At 35.3% G+C, this 21,737-nt stretch overlaps 1 protein-coding gene across 3 annotated transcripts in view; it reads right to left on the bottom strand.

Annotated features, from left to right (window-relative positions):
* The window catches only part of RSBN1L (round spermatid basic protein 1 like), a 94,527-nt gene that overhangs the window by 53,287 nt on the left and 19,503 nt on the right, over positions 1 to 21,737 (bottom strand). For all 3 annotated transcript variants that reach the window (XM_037836499.1, XM_037836500.1, XM_037836498.1), the window contains exons 2-3: positions 16,809 to 16,925; positions 8,706 to 9,346 (exon numbers count right to left, since the gene is read on the bottom strand). In XM_037836499.1, coding sequence (XP_037692427.1) covers positions 8,706 to 9,346; positions 16,809 to 16,925 — 758 coding nt within the window. The remainder of the gene's footprint in view (positions 1 to 8,705; positions 9,347 to 16,808; positions 16,926 to 21,737) is intronic.

The raw sequence follows: 21,737 nt of genomic DNA, 5'->3' as shown, positions 1-21,737 counted from the left end.
ATGGCACATCAAATTGTCTTTACTGGCCTAGTATAGTGAATGACCCCAGCAAGTTCACTAATGCCAACTTTCTCCCCTCATTCTGCAGAGAGGATAGGGCAGTGCTAACAGATCAGATCAGATTTAATAAGTTACACTATTAGGTAAACTTTTAATCTTCAGCTAACACCTCAACATAGGTTACTTTACAAACAACTTAGAACCCAAATAAAATAAAATAAATTTGGAGTTGAGGATTGGGAAAAGGGTAATTAGAAAACAATTACTCTAGTTTTCATATTCTTACAGTTCTTACAGGAGTGTTCAGAGTGAGCACTGATAAAATACTGAGTGACAAGATAAAGATATCTCATTTCTTCCTTAACAGATAAAATTACTGTCTTACGTGCCTTTTTGTATCACTAGTATCTAGGACATAGGAGCTTAATAAATATCTGAATGATTATCTGAACAAAACAGAGATGATAGAAAAAAATGTGATTGTGCCACTAGTATATTCAAGAAGTAGTCTATTTCTCTAACCCTGGCCTTATTTTGCCTCTTGGTTTGGCCTGCCTTCTTTTTTTATTCTTTGGAACGCTGTATCCACCACCATGTGAATGTACCCAGGTTAACCTGCTGTATGATGACAGAAATGTGGCCGTCACCCCAGATGAAACACATCAACCACCAGACATATATAAGCAAGGTCTGACAACCACCAGACCCAATTAAACTGGCAGAGACAAAAAGAACTGTTCAGCCATTTGAAAGAACTCTGGGAAATAATACCTTTTTTAAGCCACTAAGCTTTGAGGGTTTGTTTGTTTTGCTTGCTCAGTGCAGGAAAATCTAATTGATACAGACAGGCTATAAACTTTGGAAAAAATTGATGTGTATGTTACTATTCTCAAATAGAGTTTTATCATACAGTTTGAGACTAAACCATTAACCTCAGAGGCACAACATTAGAGAACATGACCTATTAAGACAATATATGATTCCATGTGGTCTTCAAAACTTTCAAGTAACCTATAAGGATGTAGATGAGGATATAAAAATGAAAAACAGAAGTAAAAAGGATCCCAAACCAAAAGAACAGGGAAGTCTTGATCCTTTATCAGAGGCATGTGTATGTATATATTTATATCAACCATATCTCAAATTAATGAGCCCTCAAGGATAAAGGATAAACAGGTACAAAAAATGAATATTTATGAAAACTACAGAGTAATATTAAAGAGAGAAACACTATCAGTATAAAGAACATAGAAATGGCTACATAACTTAAATTCTATAAATTACATAACTACAAATGCTAAGTTTCTAGAATTTCGGGCAAATTATTTTGGTTGCTCTAATTTCAGTGAAAAACAAAACAAACTAGAAAGCTTAGTTTGGGTTCCACAAGCCAATGGTAGGGTCACCAGGCTGCAAAATCTAGGGGATACTATTTACATCGCTGTGAATGGTTTTAGTGCACAACTGTGCCATCACACACAGCAGCCCTTCTAGTGGTAGAATTCTTTGGGTCTGATCTCAACTTGTATATATGAGAAACTGTCTTGAAAATTCAAACTAATGAGTTTTTATTTACAACATTCCAAATTTCATTCCTTATACAATTTACAATATTAGGATACAGGAAAACATCAAATACATATTTTAACATTATATGCACACTGTATTATCCATTTAAAAAAGTGTTAATTACATAGATATCCATTACCATTATGAAATTTTTTAATGTTGCTAAATTTATTTTTCAAACTAAGATAAAATAAAAGGAATAAAGGACCGGATTTGTACCCTTCTCTGTCAACCCCACTCTACTATCTCTTCTTATATGTTTCCGGATCTTTTGGATAATCCTTTTTGGTCTGGTATTAACTGGATCAGAATAGGAAAAAGAGAAGAGGGAATTAAAGGATAGTACTGGGTTATAAAATTTAAAAAAAAATTAAAAGCTTTTCTCTATAGTTCTACTTTCCTCTGCTCCTAAGAAAGCATTATCATCTCACTAGAGAAAGTTCTATCGAACATAGCTATTGGTTGATTTTCATCCCGACAAAATCAGAAAGCTTTATTCCTGAGCAACCACTGGAACATGAATTTAAATATTTAAATTTATTAATGACAACTTGTCTTTGTTATGGTTAATATTAAGTATTACTACATACCAGTATTAGTACCTCTTCCCTCCCTCCCCCTAGACTACTGACACATATTAGCCCAATAATATCATCTCATCAATTCTTTTGGTGAAGACAAATTCATGTGGCAGTATTCAGACTGATCCATTTGACTCCACCAAAATATCTAGTTTCATTATACGATTCTACTAACACACATTCATTCATAATTAGAAAATTAGTCTTCTCGGAATTTTTGATAGCCACAACTACTCATCTCTTGCCATTCCAAATAACTAGTACATACATAATGCCACTGATAAGAAGGAAGGAGATGCTCGAAGAGAAATGGGGGTACAAGATACATTTTAAATTTCTCAAGATGAGTTTTAATGGCACACGTTAAGAGGTGCTCAGAGCTTCTAAGCCCTCAAAAATGGTGACTAACAAAATGAAGTCTTCCAATATCCAGGAATAAATATTACCCAAGATGGGCAGTATCTCCAAGATAAAAACAAGAAAATATTATTAAGAGAGAATAAAAAGACAAATGAAGGGTAATAACCATGAACACAGACTAGATGACTGAATATTTTAAAAACATCAATTCTACCCAAAATAATCTAAGCATATTTTTTCTGTGGAATTTTACAAACTGAATCAGAAGTTTATATGGAAATGTAAAGAGACAAGAAAATCTTAAAGAACAATAACACTGATGAACTTGTTCTACCAGGTATGAAGATTTATTATAAAGCTATAGCAATCAACACAAATAGGGCAAGAAAACCAGATAGCCCAGAAACAGATCCACACAACTGATTTATGACTAAAGTGACCCTACAATGCAAGGGGGAATGGATATCTTTTCAGTGAATGACCCTGGGTCCACTGTGTACCATATGGAAAAATATGTATATTGTTGCTTTTCTCACAACCTACACAAAAATCAATTCTAGATGAACATACATCCAAATATGAAAGGTAAAATAAAAGTCTGCAGAAGAAAACACTGGAGAATGTATTCATGACTTTGGTAGGCAAAGATTTCTTAAACAGGACACAAAAAACACTAATAAAATGGAAGAAAAAACTTATAAATTAGATTACATTAAACTTAAGACACTCTTGAGTGAAAAGACAAGCCATCACTGAGAGAAAATCATTGCAATATATGTATCTGACAAAAGATTCTTATTCACACTATATGAACACAATTCCAAAAAATCAATTTTTAAAAGGCCAATAGGAAATATGCAAAAAAGTAGAATAGGCACTTTACAAAAAAGGGTATAAAATGGACAATAATCATATAAAAAGATGCTTGCCATCCTTACTCGAAAGGGAAATGTGAATTAAAACCACGAGATAGTACTACACAGCCACCAGAAAGGCTAAATGAAAAAGATATTCACTACCAAGTGTGGCTAAGGATGTGGAGCACTGCTGGAGGGAAAATAAATTGGTACAATTACTCTGGAAAAATCTTTGGCAGTATTTAAAGAAAACCAAACATCTGCATACCATAGGGTCCTGAGATTCCAATCCTAGATATATACTCAACAGAAATACGTACATAAACCCACCAAAGACATGTAAAAGAATACTTACAGCTGCATTACTCACAATAGCCAAAAGGTAGAAACAGCCGAAATGTCCAACAAAGGATGAACAGACAGAAAGTGTGCTATGTACATATAACAGAATATTATTCAGCCATAAAAAAGGAATGACATACTGATATACACTGCAACATGTTACAAAATATTATGCTAAGTGACAGAAGTCAAACACAAAAGGTCACATGTATGATTCTATTTATATAAAATATTCAGAATAGGTAAATACACAGAGACAGAAAGCAGATTGGTGGTTCCCAGGGGCTGGGTGGAGGGGTTAATAGGGATAAATTGTTTAACTGGTAAGGTTTTATTTTGGAGTGATGGAAATATTTTGGAACTAGATAAGAGGTGGTGGTTGCATAACATTCTGAATGTACTGTCACTGAACTGTTCACTTTGACATGGTTAATTTTATGTTATGTGAGTTTCACCTAAATAAATCAAAAAAAAAAAAAGAAGACAAAAGAAAATAATGGGTATTCATAGCACACCTGTTGTAATGCCCTAACCTGGAAACAAAGCAAATGTCCATCCATAATAAACAGGATAAATAAATTCTGGTATATTAATGCAAAGAAATATTATACAGCAATGATAAAAAAATGAGCAGCTGCTACACATAAAATGGGTAACTCACAAACAATTCTCAAGGAAAAAAGCCAGATACAATAACATATGTATTATTTGATCCTATTTATATAACAGTTCTAAAAAAGGCAAAACTTATCTGTGGTGTTAAAAGTCAAGATGTTGGTTACCTGGATGTTTCTGTGTTGACTGGAGTGGGCACAGTAGTGATAACGAAGGGTTTTAGGAGGGCTTCTGGCTATTAGTAATGTTCTATTGTTTTAATCATGGGGGTGTTCACTGCGTGAACATTCATCAAGCTATACACTTAACAATCTGTATACTTTTCTGCATACACATTATACTAAGATAAAAGGGTTTACTTAAAAAAAAATCAAGTCCTTTAGAGATAATACAAATTAGGCTAAGGGACAGAGCTTGAGAAATAGAACTAAACTAGAATAAGTGTGTTCATTTTTCTTTTACTGCTCTCATTTGGATTCTATTCAATTTCATAAAGCCAGTACATAAGGATGAACTCAAGGCTATCTCCCAGTCTGCAGACTACTTTCTCAGACTCCGAAGTTGTTAAAAACTAAGTAAAATAAGAGCTCAGTGCAGGGGAAATATTGAGTGCAGCTCTTCATTACATATTCTTCTGCACACCCTAATAATAATCCGATCTGGAGGACCTTGGGGTAAAAGAAACATGGACATTGCACAGGTAAGTTCCTACCTAGAGTCTAAAGCTAAAGGAACAAAAGTAGTCCTTACAGACTGTTGAAAGAGCTGAAAATGAGTTCAGACTTCAATCAGAGATACGAAGGAAGCAATCTGGTAAGGACTAAGGCAAGTCAGGTCAAAGGGTAAAGGATGATCCTGACTGGGTTTTAAAACTACAACTTTTATGTGAGACTAAGGGGGGAGCTGTTTATTTGGTACAGGATCTATATTTAACTTGTATGGTCAGTTTGTTTGAACACCATAGGTGCATGGAGCTTTGAATGGGGAGTGGGATTTGGTGAATCTGTACAGGCTGGGGTGAAATCCTGATACATCCCAGAGTGATTTGGGCAGAGAGTAAAGTGCATTTGCACCACTCCCACCCCCACCCCCGCCCCGAGGAACTGGGGAGAAATGCGAATTGTTGGACTTCCCCACCTGGGTTATTGCTGATATTCTCACAAACATTAAGGGCTGCCAATTTGGTGGGCTGAGCCCTCGATCTGGGAGCTTGTTGCTGCAAGGAAAGGCTAAGTCTATTATAATTGTGCCTAAGAGTCTCCCCCAGAAAGCCTCTTTGCTGCTCAGATGTGGCCCCGGCCTCCTCTCTCTCAGCCCACTGGGCAGTTGAAATCACTGCCCTCCCCACTGCGTGGGACATGACTCCCAAAGTGAAGCCCCCTAACAACCTGGGGATGACCCTGGACCCAGCATCATGGGATTGAGAAAATCTTCTTGGAGCAAAAGAGGGAAGAGAAATGAAACAAAACAAAGTTTTGGTGGCTGAGAGATTTCAAATGGGGTCGAGAGGTCACTCTGGAGGGTATTCTTATGCGCTTTATAGATCTCTCTTTTTAGTTTTTAGTGTGTTGGAATGGCTAGAGAGAAATACCTGAAGCCATCAAACTGCAACCCAGTGACCTTGATTCTTGAAGACAACTTTATTACATAGCTTGCACAGTGTGACTGTGTGATTGTGAAAACCTTGTGGCTCACACTGCCTTTATCCAGTGTCTGGACAGATAAGTGGAAAAATGGGGACAAAAATTAGATGAAGAATAGGGTAGGGTAGAGGGGATGGAAAGTTTTGGGTGTTCTTCCTTGCTTTTATTTTTATTTTTTTTGGAGTAAGGAAAAGGCTCAAAAATTGTTTCTGGTGGTGAATGCACAACTGTATGATGGTGCTGTTAATAACTGATTGTACACTGTGGATGACTGTAGGGTGTGTGAATATCTCAATTAAACTGTATTATAAAAAGTAAATGAACAATAGGGGGTGAGGAAGGGTATGGGATGTTTTGGATATTCTTTTTCACTTTGATTTTTATTCTTATTTTTTGGAGTAATAAAATGTTGAAAGATCGTGGTGATGAATGCACAACTATATGATGATACTGTGAACACTGTACACTTTGGATGACTGTACGGTATGTGGATATAGCTCAATAAAATTGCATGAAGAGACATTTTTCAAAAAAATTGATAAATAAGTAGTCCTTGCAACTGACGTGCTGAGGACACCAGGGTAGTAGATCACATAGATACGGGGTCAGAGCCACAGTGGAAACAGAGAGGATGCATCTTTCTAGAGTTTCCTCTATGTAATATATATTACCCAAGAACTCTGAAGAAGTAGTGGCAACCAGGGTAGATGTCTCATCAAGGATTTGATATCCACCATCCACCCACATGATGACAAAATTAATGAGTTCCAGAACCTCATTTTATTTAATAACAAAAGCACAGTTTTCATATTCAACTTATTACATAATTAAGATGAAAATTCTTGTCATTTAATACAGAATTAATAATTCTTAACCATATAGGAAAAGCTGTTTGAAAAGCAGATGTATTATCACATTTAAAAGATTACTGAAATAAACTAACAGTATGGCAGCAAGAAAGTTTGTGATATAGTGGAAACAAACAGGTTTGGGAGTCAACAGGCTAACATAATATCTGGCATTTAGCCAACACATAATAAATAACAAACTGATGAATAATCTAGTGCCAAAGGAGTATGAGTAATTTATTTCTTCTCTCATCATGTTTCCTCATTACTAAAATCAAACTGTAACGCAGATTAAATGAGTTAACATACAAAGTGCTTAAAACAGTTCACGGTGCAGTCAGTACTCAACGAATAGTAGACACTACTACTAGATGCCAGTCCTGGTTCTGCCACTACTAAACTCAGGTGTAATCTTAGACAAGCCTCTAACCTCTCTGGAGTTCTACAAAAATGACAGGCTAGTAAAAGATGCTTTATAGCTTCTTTCCAGCTCTAAAAAATATATATATATTTAAATGCCAATTTTTAAACATGTTATCTTAGGTATAACATACAAACATTGAGGACTACCAATTTGATGGGCCAAGCCCCTGATCTGGGGGCTCTCCCTTGTGAGGCTTGCCCTCAGAGAGCCTCTTTGTGGCTCAGGTGTGGCCCCCCCTTCTCTCTCTGAGCCCACTCAGCAGGTGGGACATGACTCTCAGGGAAGTGAAGCCCCCTGGCAACATGGGAAATGACTCCTGGGGATGACCCTGGACTCAGCATCACGGGACTGAGAAAATCTTCTTGGACCCCCCATTAAAACTTTAAATACTTTAAATTTTTCAGACTACACTATACTACAGAATACACTTCAAACATACAAGTTGGGATGGGGGGTTTTAGTGGTGGTGGTGTTTTGGTGGGATGTGTGGATGTATTTAGATATCCAGACTGTCGTGTAAGGTGGAGACAACAACTTGAACACCTACCAAAAAAAGGAATACATTCAGAGCAAGGAAAAGGGTCCTGGAGGAGATTAGGAGGTTTTGTTCTACTCCTAGCTCTGCTGTCAACCTTAAAAAACTATTATCTATGTCTTTCTGCTTATCTTTGAGAAATGCTAGAACAGATGATCAGTAAGATCCCTTTGAGACTTTCTTTACTTTTTTTCTCCTAAACAAGAATGCTGTCAATTATTACTGCTCCTAGAAAACTGGAAGCTATAGGTCAAATGTGAGAATTGGCCAATCTCCTGGCCTAAGCAGCCTCTGATTTAGGGTTAGGTGACAATGGCCTCTGCCTTTTAGATAGGCCCACATTTCACTTTCAAGAGACAGTAGACTTGCATTCTCCTCCACTTTCTACAATAATATATACTCTACATCCAAGAAAAAGGTAGGAAACAGAAATTAGCTTAATAATGCCCTGATCTGCTAATTTTCTCACATAATCACAAAATTACTGATGACTCCTTTGTACCATAATATAATTAATAACCAACATTCAGGAAGTACATTCTATATGATGGCTCCAGTGCTCAGCACTGTAAAGGCACTATCTTATAAAGCTGAAAGACTATTTTAAGTGATTTTTCAGGAAAGAAAACTATTTAAAAGACTGGAAAACACATGGATAAAATAATTTCATTGGGTCAAAGATAAATCTTTGCAAAAAGGACAGAAGACTCTTAATTATTTCATTGTCTTTAAGAAAAAACAGACAACTAGATACTAAAATTTAAACTTTGATGCTCATAAAGAAATTAATTTACTCTTAATATTACAAAACGTTTCATTATATTCTTACCTGTTTATTTCAAACCTACAGCAAAATCAGAACCAAAGAAAAGAAATTTGTCTGAAACATAATTAAGTTGTTAAAAAAACAAAAAACTAAAAACCCTCTTACCTGAGCATGAAAATTGGACATAGTCGTCGTCTCTATATCTTTCTTTCCCAATATCTCCATTTTCACTGGTGAATTGGGAAAATTAAATGAAAAGTAGTCTAAAAAGTCAGGTAAATAAGTAGCTGCCCCATGAACAATACCCATTACATAGAAAGCTGCAGAGTTGTCATTTTCACTGAACACCAGACCCACAAACTCTTCTGCAAACCTCTCCATCTCCATAGGAGACAAATGGGAGAGTTCATTACTGTAGGCATGGATAACTGATGCACCTCCATTAGGCTGGTGCTCAATATGAATGAGCTGCTTGAACTCCAAAGTGTCCAACCTTTTGAGGTTATTCTGGACCCGTGGCTCCTTTAATGAGACAAATGGAAACTCACTGTTCTCTGGAATTTTGGACTCATAGTTCTTGGTATCCAAATTCTTTCCAATGTAATCCTTTATGTTATCATTTAGGATGCCTTTGACTTCTTGATCTTCAACATCAGATAACAATCCTGAGCAGATGGTCTGAATAGATTTGCTATACATTTTTGGACGTTTCCTTTTTTCATTCTCTTTGTGTTTCTTTTTCTTTTTCTTCTTTACCTTTTTAATTTGTAAGTCTTCTACATTTGTTTTTGGTTTCTCCTTCCCACCTGTTGGGAAAAAAATTTTTTGAAACTCCATATTTTATTTACTAAAAATATCATGCTTTAGGAAATGTTTTATAATAAGTAAAGTTTACTAACAATTTGGGTTGTATATGGGAATCATTTTACACAGTATTGCTAATCAAAATTTAGTCTCCCCTTCTCCCCCACCCTCTCTCTCTCCCCCCAGACACACACACACACACACAAAGTGGCTTAGGACAAAGTTATACCTAGGGTGACTGGTACCATTCTGACATGTAGCAGATGCTCAATCAGTATTTGCTGAAGTAATGAGATGAACGAATGCTTTAGAAAACATATTCTTCCAATTTTAAAATGAGAAAATCAGAAATGGAAAAGTAGAACAAAGGTCAACATGAGTAATGTCTTCCAGATATTTCCCATAGATAAATATTATCAATTTTACTTTATCTCCAGCCTTAATAATTATATATCTAGGAGTTAAGAAGATTTATAAATCATAAAGAGAGAAAAACACTTGCATAGTATAACAGCAACAAACACAGCAATTCCTTAGCTTTTTACTATATTTCATCCTTAGTAAACTACTCTTTCCTCTAAAATGGGCCAGAGTTTTAGGTCTGCCACAGTTTATAAAGCTCCCAATGAAGGCCCAACAAGGTACCATAAAGAAGATGACAAAATCAGAATCATTTCTCAAGCCCTAAGCTCAAATGATAACCATGTACTGGTGAATAGATGAATAAAAAAGTAGAAGAAGAAGAAGACCCAGAGAATTGTAAGCTTATATATAAATGAGCTTCTATAACCAAAGGCAAGTATACTCTGTGGGCTCAGAAATTTGGAAAACCAAAGAAAAAAAGATTAATCCATACAGGCTATATACAGCTAAAGAATCTGTGTCCATATGAAATGCTTAACAGTATCACAATATAATCATTTCTGCAGAGTAAGAAAAAATTTTTAAACATCTTCAGAAGAAAATATTATGTTTCCTAAAATAATCCAAAAAAACCATTAAACTAACAGTTAAGGAAAGAAGGCATTCACTGCTTCTGTTATTTCACTTTTACAGATAACTTGCCACAAATTAAATTCTTCCAACCTGCTTCCTCTTTACCTCAAATTTTTCCATCTTCACTTATCTCTTTTATTCCTCTGATTCCAGTGCCCTCCCACCAACTCCAAAAAACGTGGCTTAATAGTCCTCCTCTTTCCTTTTTTTTGACCACCAAACTTTTCATGAAGAACCATCTATGTCCAGTGTCTTCCCTTTATTTCCTTACCACTCTTATTCCTTAAAATATGGTTCTACTTCCAGTCTACCCAAATTTGCTTGCCCAGAATGTCTAAATATCAAGGCCAGTGATATTTTCTCAAATCATTTTTCCTGAGCTCTCCAAGTTTTGACAGAATTATCTAGTTCATTCTTGATTGCTTTCATTTAACTTCCTTGGTACTGCTGCCTTAATTGCTGGCCTTGTTGTTCAAATATTCTGTCTAGTATAGATGATTATATCTCATCCTGAATGCTGGAACCAGATTAATCTTTCTCTAATTCTATATACTGCTTTGATTATATTCATCCCTTGGCTCAGCTGCTTTCAGGATTATCTCCACACCTACAAAATAAAGTATAAATCTTTCAGTCTGGTCTGGAATCCAACAACAATGCCCTCAAGAATCCCATGGTCTGATCAAACTGCACTATTCACAATTATTTATAAAACATACCTACCTAGTCCTATCTTGTCTTTGTACTACTAGGAAAGGCATTTCCCCTCCCTAAACTTTCCCCTCCAGTACTGACTACTGAACTCTTTCTTACATATTACTTTAAAGACAACTGCTATATTATTTCCTTCATTTTGCTTTCACTCTTCTAACTGGAACTGAAGTCACTTCACTTTGAATTCATAGAAGTTATTATTTGTTGCACTCACAGGATACCTGTTTATCTTAAGTTCTTCAGAACACATGGTATGAGTGAAACAAATAACTTTTACATCAATTCAGAGAGAAGGGATACTTTTATCCATCAATATATCCCTCGTGGCATCTAATATACTGCTACGCATGAACATATAATCAATCTATGAATGAAAAGACCTTTTTTGACAACAGACTACCTCAGGTTTCTAAGTTTTCTCCTTATCTCTCTTTCAAATAGTTTTTCCACCATCTGAATACATCTAAATCCTAATCCTGGACACAAGAAAAAGAAATTCCTTCAAGTTAATTGGAAATTCTGTAAAAGGGAAGTTTAATATTAACAATAAATTATCACTTCTAAAAATTCATACTATGCAAAATGAAAACCAAAGTGATGTCATCATGAAAAGCGAAAATAAAAATCTGTTAACATTATTCACTACATAGGTTTGTAAAGTCATAAAAGAAAAAGTGTTGATTCTCTAAAGATTCTGTATGTAAGTAGTTAAATATTTTTAAATGATGTTAATAGATTCATACTTGGTTCCTAGGTATGAACTAAAAACTTAAATCAGAAGCTAACTGAAATGACAGATGAAAGAGGTTAATGTAAGTAAAATCTAAAACCAATGAAAAAAGACAGTGGTTATAATAAAAAAATACAATTTTTTAAAAAATAAGGGGCCTAGGAGATTAATAACATTCTTAAAGCCTACAACTGAAAATATATACAAAAAGTACTTATTAAATAGTTGGGCCAAAATAAACACACTATCACTTGGAGGAAAATATAAGTTTAATATCCGATTTATTACATTTACACCCAACACATAAAAAAATTAAAATAGAAAATATCCAGTCATTAGACCATGTTACTTTGAAAAAAGTAAGCACAACAGTTAGTCTTTTCCCTAGACAAAAGGATGAATCAAAAAAGTAATATAACAGAAACTGAAAACTGGAAATTAATAGGAAATCAGGTAAGATTTTCTTATATTAAGCATCAAAGAGTTAAATTCCCATGGCCACCTACAGTGTAATTAAATACTAGAGTAAGCACAGAATGCAGAAAAGAGTTAACACAGCAGGCCTGAGACTGCTATCCTTAGAAAGGTATGCTTGCAAAGTTGGCCCTTGGCTGGCATCTGGAAACTTGGATTTCAGGAGGGTTCCCACCATTTCCTGATAAGCGTGCCTAAACCGTTTGCACAACAATATGATTTATGCTGAACACCTGCTTTCCTTCTAGGAGTTTAGAATTTTGGTATATGCAAGGCAGAGAGCACCGACATGACAACCCTCAGTAAAAACCTGGGCACTCAATCTCTAATATTCCCTTGTAGACAACATTTCACATGTGTCCTGCATGGCCTGTGTGACTCCACCAGGAGAAGACTCTTAGAAGCTTGGGCCTGGTTTCCTCCAGACATTGCCCTAGGCACCCTTTCTCTTTGCTGATTTTGCCTTGTATCTTTCAGCTATAACAAATCATAGCTGGGAGTATGATTATGCTGAGTCCTCCTAGTGAATCACTGAACCTGGGGTAGTCTTGGGAACCCCAAGAGAAAGATAATAGGCATTATTTATTTCTAAGCATACCAGGTACTAGCATTCATAAAACAGATTTTAAGAGTTTTATATAATCTCTCACTCACTTCATATATACATATATAAGATGCAGTAGTTGTATATGTAGAAACTTAAGGAAATTTAAGACCATTTTGAATAGCAATATTCTTCTTTTATACTACAATGTACACATGATACTGAACATTTAAAATTCTTCAAAGAGAACCTAATAAATCAGATGTAATTTTTTAAAGGGTCCTGATAAGTACCTATAACAGAAAGAATGGAATCTCTGTCCAAGTAATTTAGACTCCCCAAAAGTATAAATAAAAGGATGATCAAGGGAACTCCCCTTCATACAGTCACAGCCCTACTCACAGGCAAAAACAGTCATACACTGCCAGACACACACACGCACAGAGACAGAGAGTGCCACACTGAGTGAGAGAGACAGAAACAGAGAATGATGCAGACACACACACATAGCCAGAGAAAAAGACACACAGAAAGACAAAGAGGTAGCAGATGGTGTTAATGGCTAATTAACTAATCCCTTTAAAAATCACAAATTCGAGGGCTACAATTTCTACCATTAACCTTAGTATACCTTTTGTGTTAATAAAGAAAAAATGAAGATGGCTCAGAAAAACTGCATCTGATTTCAGATCTGATGTTGGAATTAACATATACAACTCCATTATCATACAGAGAAAAAAGTAATAATTAGCTTAGCTATTTTCAACCTTTCGTCTTTAGAGAAAGACGTTGCTTTTTCCCCACTGTGATGCTGTTACTCTTCCTACCATGAATTACCTACCTGAGACCTTTAGCCTGCTACTAATAACCTTGAACCCTTGTATCTTTTAATCCCCATTCTACCTGCTCACCAGCAAGATTATTTGATAACCTATAATAACATTTAGTATTAAAAAACTTAATAATTATAACATGCATGTTCTTATAACTTACCTTTAATAAGCAACATAAAAATGGCTGGCACATATTCATGTGGTCAGAAAAATAGTTGCTGGACATTAGATATAAGAACCCCTAAATAAATTTGTGTTTTAAACTTATCTGCTGCTTCAAACTATTTCTAAAAGGACAAATAATCCTATTCCAACAGTGAAAAACTCTAATAAGATTTTTACATTAATAAACATTTTTAGCATGTATATAATTGTGTATATCTCTAACCATACCGAACTTGACATGGTTTCTAAGAAAAACCTGGAGGAAATGAGATTGATGTAGAATAAGAGTTACCATCTATTTTAGACTTTCAAATGCAATCATCAAACAATCAATGCCTATGTGCACCAATAGTTTGCAACAATAGCATTACAAGAAGGAGAAAATTATAAGGAGAGAATAAAAATCAAGGACCCTAAAGGAAAAATACAGTGGTATGTTGTCCTCTTCAAATTGTTGTTATTGCTCCAGGACATCAATACAAAGGATGCCTATCCCTAATCCTGGGCTCTCTTGGCCACACAAGCAGAGAATATCGTGCTAGATAATAAGAACAGCTAACACTCAGTACTTACAATGGAACAAGCACTGTTTTCTAAATAAATCATGTTTTTATTCATTTAATTGTCTATATACTATCCACTGAAGAAAAGAGATAGTTCTGTTGTTTTTATAATCCCAAGAGTTAATCTTTCACACTTATTTACAAGAAAGATTCATATCCACTTATTGAGTATCTGTGGACCAGACACTGTACTCAGCACATATACCATACTTTACCTCATTTAATCTTCATAATCCTATAATGAAGTAATTAAATTTCATTTATCTCCATTTTACAGTAAATACATTTCCCGCATATTTTCCCATGGTTACCCTGGAAGTCACAAACTAAATTTCCATATCTATCTAATTCTTTTTTCTTTAGTTTCAATTCTGTTCCGTTCAAAAGATCTCCTAAATTTTTCATCTACTTCAAAGTCAAGATTAATATAGTATATTACTAGAAAGTGTGTATGTTTAGGCTGTTTTTTACTTTATGTGCGTATTTATTCTCTATATTCACCTATTTCACATTAATGTACACTAGGAATACAGCATTCAACCAAGAACATGTGAGCTTTTATAAATTACTTCTAAGACATAGCTTCTCATCTTCTTGACCAAAAAGGGGATGTGAAAGGAAATGAAATAAGCTACAGTGGCAGAGAGATTCCAAAAGGAGCTGAGAGGTCACTCTGGTGGGCACTCTTAACACACAATATAGACAACCCTTTTTAGGTTCTAGTGAATTGGAGTAGCTAGCAGTAAATACCTGAAACTATCAAACTACAACCCAGAACCCATGAATCTTGAAGATGATTGTATAAAAACGTAGCTTATGAGGGGTGACAATGTGATTGGGAAAGCCATATGGACCACACTCCCCTTTGTCTAGTTAATGGATGGATGAGTAGAAAAATGGGGGAAGGAAAACAAACAAACAAAGGCACCCAGTGTTGTTTTTTACTTTAATTGCTCTTTTTCACTTTAATTTTTATTCTTGTTATTTTTGTGTGTGTGGTAATGAAGGTGTCAGGGATTGATTTTGGTGATGAACGCACAACTATGTAATGGTACTGTGAACAACTGTACGCTTGGTTTTGTATGACTGCATGGTATGTGAATATATCTCAATAAAATGAATTTAAAAAAGACACAGCTTCTCAAGTGACAGAAATTTACATCTGTACATTCAAATGGATGACTAAGAAAATGACTATTTGACTAAATCAATAGGGTAAAGTTAAGTAAGCATTTCAAGCATAAACTATTAACAGCATTAGTGTGATCAGATTCAGTTTCTGCCTCAAAGGCTTACAATCTAATTAGACAACACAGATAAAGCATACCGGCAAAGGAAACAGAACAAAAGGATCACCAGCATTAAGTAGCCATCATTAAGCCTTGACATGCTTCTTCAACATAGAAAGAATAACATAGAAAATAGAAGTTCTGACACATAGAAAACAGAACTTATATAAAGTGCCACCAAAGAACATCTGGAAACATGACAAGGAATGAAATGGATATACAATCTAATGCTCTGCTTATCTTGAATAATATAAATTAACCAGTTACTTCATTACACATGCAATGCTGTGGCTCCTTCTCCCTTATGTGGATATAAAGGCTCATCAACACCTAAATTCAAAATGAAATTAATCATGGTAAAATGTTTTGACCAGCAGTTGTCAACCTGAAAGGGCAGCTGATGAATCTGCTAGCTGTCTAGCATCTGAATGTCACTGATTCATCTTACTTTTCTAAGTGAATTTAAGACTGTCTTTACTTCTACGACAAATTCTCTGATAAAGTTCTGATTTATTGATAGGATTTGTATTATATTTATTACCCAATCACCCTCACTTCAAATTCTCCAACCCAGCCCCATTCCCCCATGAATAAACAACAATTGAAAACAATTGTTACAACAGGGGGAAAAAAAGGAAACAAAAAGAGTATATTCTCTCTCTTTTTTTATGGTATATTCTTAAGCATTCAAGAAACATACAGTAAAACAGCACCCTTTCTAAATTTAGCTCAGAGTAAATGTTCTCTAAATCCCAAATATGGTGATTACTATCAAATATTTGCAAAATCTCTTCCTTTACCGTTCCCAATCATGATAAAAATTGCTTTAGCCTTTTAATTTACATTACCTAAATATGGATAAAGACTAGTGATACAAACAGGGAATCAGATAAACTATTTTACAGTCATTTAAGGAATCTAACAGTTAAATGAAGTTCAACCTTTACTACTTTTAATGGCTCACTAAATAAATAAAACAAAGGCATGTTACAATACAGATTAGACCTTGCCACTATTATTTACTTGTTGTTTCCTGATCATTGTTTATTCTCAGCAAAATTCAGAACCAAATAACACTTTTTGTTTTAATCATTCAGCCAGTAAGTATACTAATCATTTAATACAGGACAACTAAAATCACTGATTATAAACTTACCTTTCAGCAAAATCTTAACTTCTCCATTCTCTTTCTTAATTTCGTTCATTACTTTATGTTTCCTTTTTTCTCTCTCTTTTTCTTTTTCTTTCTCTTTAATTTTGTCTTTGATTTTATCTGAAAGACAAAAGAAATATGATTTCTTTTACAATTATCACAATTTATTTTTCTCCCTGAACTATAATGCAATTTCTAAAATTATAAAATACACAACAAAATTAGAATAAAAACCAAATATATCCTTTTTTCTCCCTTTCAGGTTGTGTACAATAAAAGTATTTCTAAATTTTCTTTCTTATACTGAATATGGAATAAAAAATGTATGTCATAAGCTTGTCAAACTTATTGGTCTCTTCAGTTTACATTTCATTCTAAAGACTATTCTTCACTTACTTCATGTCAACCAAAATATTAAGACTTCAAATCACTACAAATAATTGACTAGTTTTTAAAAAAGAGAGTAAACTACAGTGGAAAAATCCTAGATCTGAAGCTGGGCATATCTGTATTTATAACATAATACTGGAAGTTACTCAATCTTAGTTTCCAAATCTATAAAATGGTGGCTAATACCTTCTTCATAGGGTTATTGTAAGAATTTGTTATGAACTGAATTGTGTCCCCACGAAAGATATGTTGACATCCTAATCCCCAGGACCTCAGAAGTGACCTTATTTGGAAATAGGGTTGTTACAGATTAAATTAGGCAAATTAAAATGAGGCAGATCCTTAATTCAGTTTGACTGGTATTCTTATAAGAAGAGGAGAGGAGACACAGACAGACAAAGAGAGAGAGGACACCAATGTAATGACAGAGGCAGAGACCGAGTGTGCCACAAGCCAAGCAACACCAAGATTGCCAGCCACCACCAGAACATAGGAAAGAGGTGTGGAACAGAGTCTTCCCTACAGACTTCAGAGGGCGCATGCTCTTTTGACACCTTGATGTTGGACTTCTGGACTTCAAGAAATGTAAGACACTAAATTTCTGTTGTTTTAAACTATTCAGTTTGTGGTACTTTGTTATGGCAGCCCTAGCAAATTAAGACAGGATTAATGAAGAAAGATATAAAATGACTACCCAGAGCCTGGTACATATGAGTAGAGATAAGTTCCCTTACTGTTGCACCTTTTAAAAAGGATATGTCTAATCTCGCTGGCTGTTAATACTGTGATATTAAAATAAAAGAGTATTAGAATTCTAGGAATCATTGATCTGCATTCTAAAAATCCAAACCTTGGGTTTATAAAATTATTTGATATTCTATTAATTCTTGTTTGTTCAATCCAGTTACAGACAAGATCACTTATAAACAATCAGCTAAGAGTATGGACCAAGACTCTTCAACAGCAACAGTAGATGCTAGAAAGCAATACAACAATGGCTTCAAAGTTCTGAGTAAAATTTTTAACCAAGAATTCTAGAATCTGCCAAACTATCTATTCAATACAAGGGAAGACAGAGTCAGACAAGCAAAATTTCAAAAGAGTTACTAAATGTCTCATTCATGGGTCAACTTGGCTAGTTTATGGTGTCCAGTTGTTTGGTCAGGCAAGCACAGACCTGATTGTTTCTGTGAGGATATTTTGTGGATTTAAATCATCAGTAAATTGACTGCATCTATGGTTGACTAAATCTACAATCAACAAAGGAGACTGCCTTCAACAATGAGAGAAGTCTCATTCAATCAGTTGAAAACCTGATTATTTCAGCAGTCAGAAAGAATTTCTATCTCTATTTCAGCCATCCAGCTTCTCCTGGGGAATCCATAAAAACCTTCATCAGAGTTCCCCAACTTGCAGGCTGCCCTAAGAAATTCGGACAGTCATGTGAGTCAATTCCTATAATAAATACCTTAATATTTACACACACATACATAGATACATACATATATCCTGTAGGTTCGGTTTCTCTGGCGAACCCTAAGACATCATATATAGATCCTTTCTTAGGAAGTTACTATTCTAAAACAAAAAAAATTATTCAAAAAAATTTATAAAGGCAAAACTCAGTTAATTAAAGAGCAATCAAGCAAGAAATACACACAGATATCACCCACACAAACTCTTGTTTATCTGTATGTATATAAATTTAAAAATACATCATGGACAGAACGCCAATAGTGGTAAAAAAGCAAGTTAGAGAAAAAGGAATACAGTATATTTAGTTTAAAAAATAAACTACACATTCTTTTCTGTGAGTATGTATATGTATACGTATATATGTAAATGCATAAAAAAAAGGTCTGGAAGGAGAAACAAAAACAGGGTTTCCCCTTGAGAAGGAAAAAAGAGGAACTTTTGCTTTTTATTTAACATACTTCTAAATTATTTAAAATTCCTACAACAGAAGGAATTCATATATTATGTGTTACTCGTATAATTAAGTTGCTGGCCTAAACTGTCTTTCTGAAAGAAGGATCAATAAATACGTTCAGACAAAAAAAAAAAAAAAATAAGAATCATTCAAGGGTATATTAGAAGAATACAAGAGAAAAAAAAATGCTTCCAAATAAAACACAAAATAACCTTACTTTCTCCAACTTGCAATTCATTAAAACTGACCAAAGTATTGCTCAGTATCACTTTATATATATTATCTCAGCATTATGTTATAGTTAACCAGGAGAACAAGGAAAAGTAGAAAATATGATAAAATAAAAAAAAATTTGAACATGTATACACACATAACATTATTTACTAGATTGAATAGCTTTTAAGAAAAAGGTAGACTTCCCATGCCATACTTTGACTCATTAAACCCACAGATATTAGTATAAAGTTCTTTATATAGGTTCATTCGATTTTTATTAATAGAAGTATCTTAAAAATCCACACTGAAGGTTCTTAAAACGTCAAAAGAATTTCATGTTAGAGCTTTGAGTGACAATACATTCTTGCAGCTCAGAGCTCAAACAGCCTTCAATGATATCACAGTTTGCCTCCTAGATATGTACCAAAATTCACAGCATAATAATGCAGTCCATGAAATTAGATCTGCGTAACAACTCTGACATCCTCAAGCCAGGAGTAAGTATGGCTGGAAAAAAATCAAAGAACAAGCATGAAGAAGAAAAAGTGAAATAGTATAGAATATTTAAGTGGGGAAGCAGAAGAGAAAGTAGAGTTACAAAGGTAAGAACATAAACAGAATAAAAGAATGACACATACAATGATACATTTTAAAGAAAGGACTGCATGTACAGTGAATGAGGAAAGGAGGGATATATCACTCCCTCCTCCGAACAAAGCTAACCAAGACTGTCACATCCAATGGCCATTCAAACCTTTTCTCTTGGACCTCACTGCAAACGAACTGTTGGCCTTTTCCTCAAAAACTACTCCTTAAATTTCAGTAGAACTGTATTACCCTATCGGACTACTCCCTCAATAACTTATCACTCTGTCATCCAAACCCACATTCCCCTAGTTCTGTCCTGGGCATGCTTCTCTCTTCTTTTTCTACACTTTCTCTGAAAAGGTACTCCTGTGATTTAAACTATACCTCTAGGCAAATGAATCCCCAAACTAATCTCCCAACCCACTCTCTGCCATGTTCCACTCCTTCATCTCCAGAGTTTATGAAATATTTATGAAATATATTTCATACCAAAATTATCATCTTTCTTGTAAAAACAGGTTCAAGTTCTTCCAAATTTCTATTTATATTAATGACACAGCATCCTCCAATATCCAGATACAAAAAAACTAAATAATCTTTAATATTTACTTCTCCAGTTTTCCCCTAACATTAAATCATTTGCCCTGTTCAGTCTAATCATCTGTTGAAATATTTCCAACCTCTTCCTTTCCCTTTTCATGGTCATCACCTCAGTGGACTCTCAGGACCTTTTGAAAGAAGTCTCTTTTCCTATAGTTTCTCTCTACCCCACCAAACAATCCACTAAGCATGGAGTGAGCAAAAAATATTCTTTAAAGAGGGGCAAGATAGCGGCAGTTAGTCCCCTGGAGCAATTAATAAACAACCAGGAACAACTAGTAAATAATCTGGAACAACCGCTGGAGGACAGTCCACACATCATACACCAACTTGGAATGGGTGGAATGGCTGAGATCGCAGCATAAAAGCTGTAAGTAAAAACTGCAGAACCGCTCCAGGAACCCCTCTCGCCCATGGCAGGCTGAGCTGCAAAACCTCACTGTGGGAGAAAGCAGCATTCCCAGAGCAAGCAAATATAGCTCAGCCCAGCTCCAACTAGGGTATTAATTAACAAATGTGGACTGCTGAATACAAGCTACAAACATAGACAAACCCTAACAAGCAGCAAAGTACCCGGAAGTCGCTCCCAGTGGAGGGGAGGTGGGACCGATGGGGGAAAAAAAAATACAGGGGCTTTTAGAGACAGCTGACCTTAGAGAGCAAGAAAAGTCTTGTGTCCCAGGAAAGGGGGCCCAGAAGACCAGGTGCAATCACTGGCCGATGGGTGAAACTGGAGTTCCAGGGACTGGCTCTGAAAAGGGACTTTCTTTCCCATTTTCTCTCTCTCAACCTGAGTGGCTCAGTGGAGAAAACCCTACCCATTTTCAGTTCGCAGCGCTCTGACCCAGACAGGGGTGGAGTTAACAGAGTCAGAGAGAAAAAAGAAGTAATTCAAGTACAGAAGATAACTCCCTAGTGGGTGTATCTTCCCTAAGAGGAAGGAGGTGGGGCCCAGCTCTAGTGCCTTCCCTTTCAGAACTCAGACTCCAGGGCCTGGGGGAAAATAGTCAAAACAGAAACAACTTAAGATGAGAATTAAAGGGGCCATGCCTCTTGACACCAGTCAGGAGCACTAGGATGACAGGCGCCGCCTGCTGGGCAGGTCAGGAAAAGCACAGCGGCTAGAGACCTCACAGGAACGTCTGTCAATCTTCCAAGACATGCCCTCAGGGAAACTTGATGCTGAATATAGGCCCCTTCTGAGACCT

Source organism: Choloepus didactylus, chromosome 5 (assembly GCF_015220235.1).
Source record: "Choloepus didactylus isolate mChoDid1 chromosome 5, mChoDid1.pri, whole genome shotgun sequence".
Lineage (NCBI taxonomy): Eukaryota > Metazoa > Chordata > Mammalia > Pilosa > Megalonychidae > Choloepus > Choloepus didactylus.
Note: the sequence above shows the minus strand (reverse complement) of the source record. Positions and strands in the feature narration are given on the sequence as shown.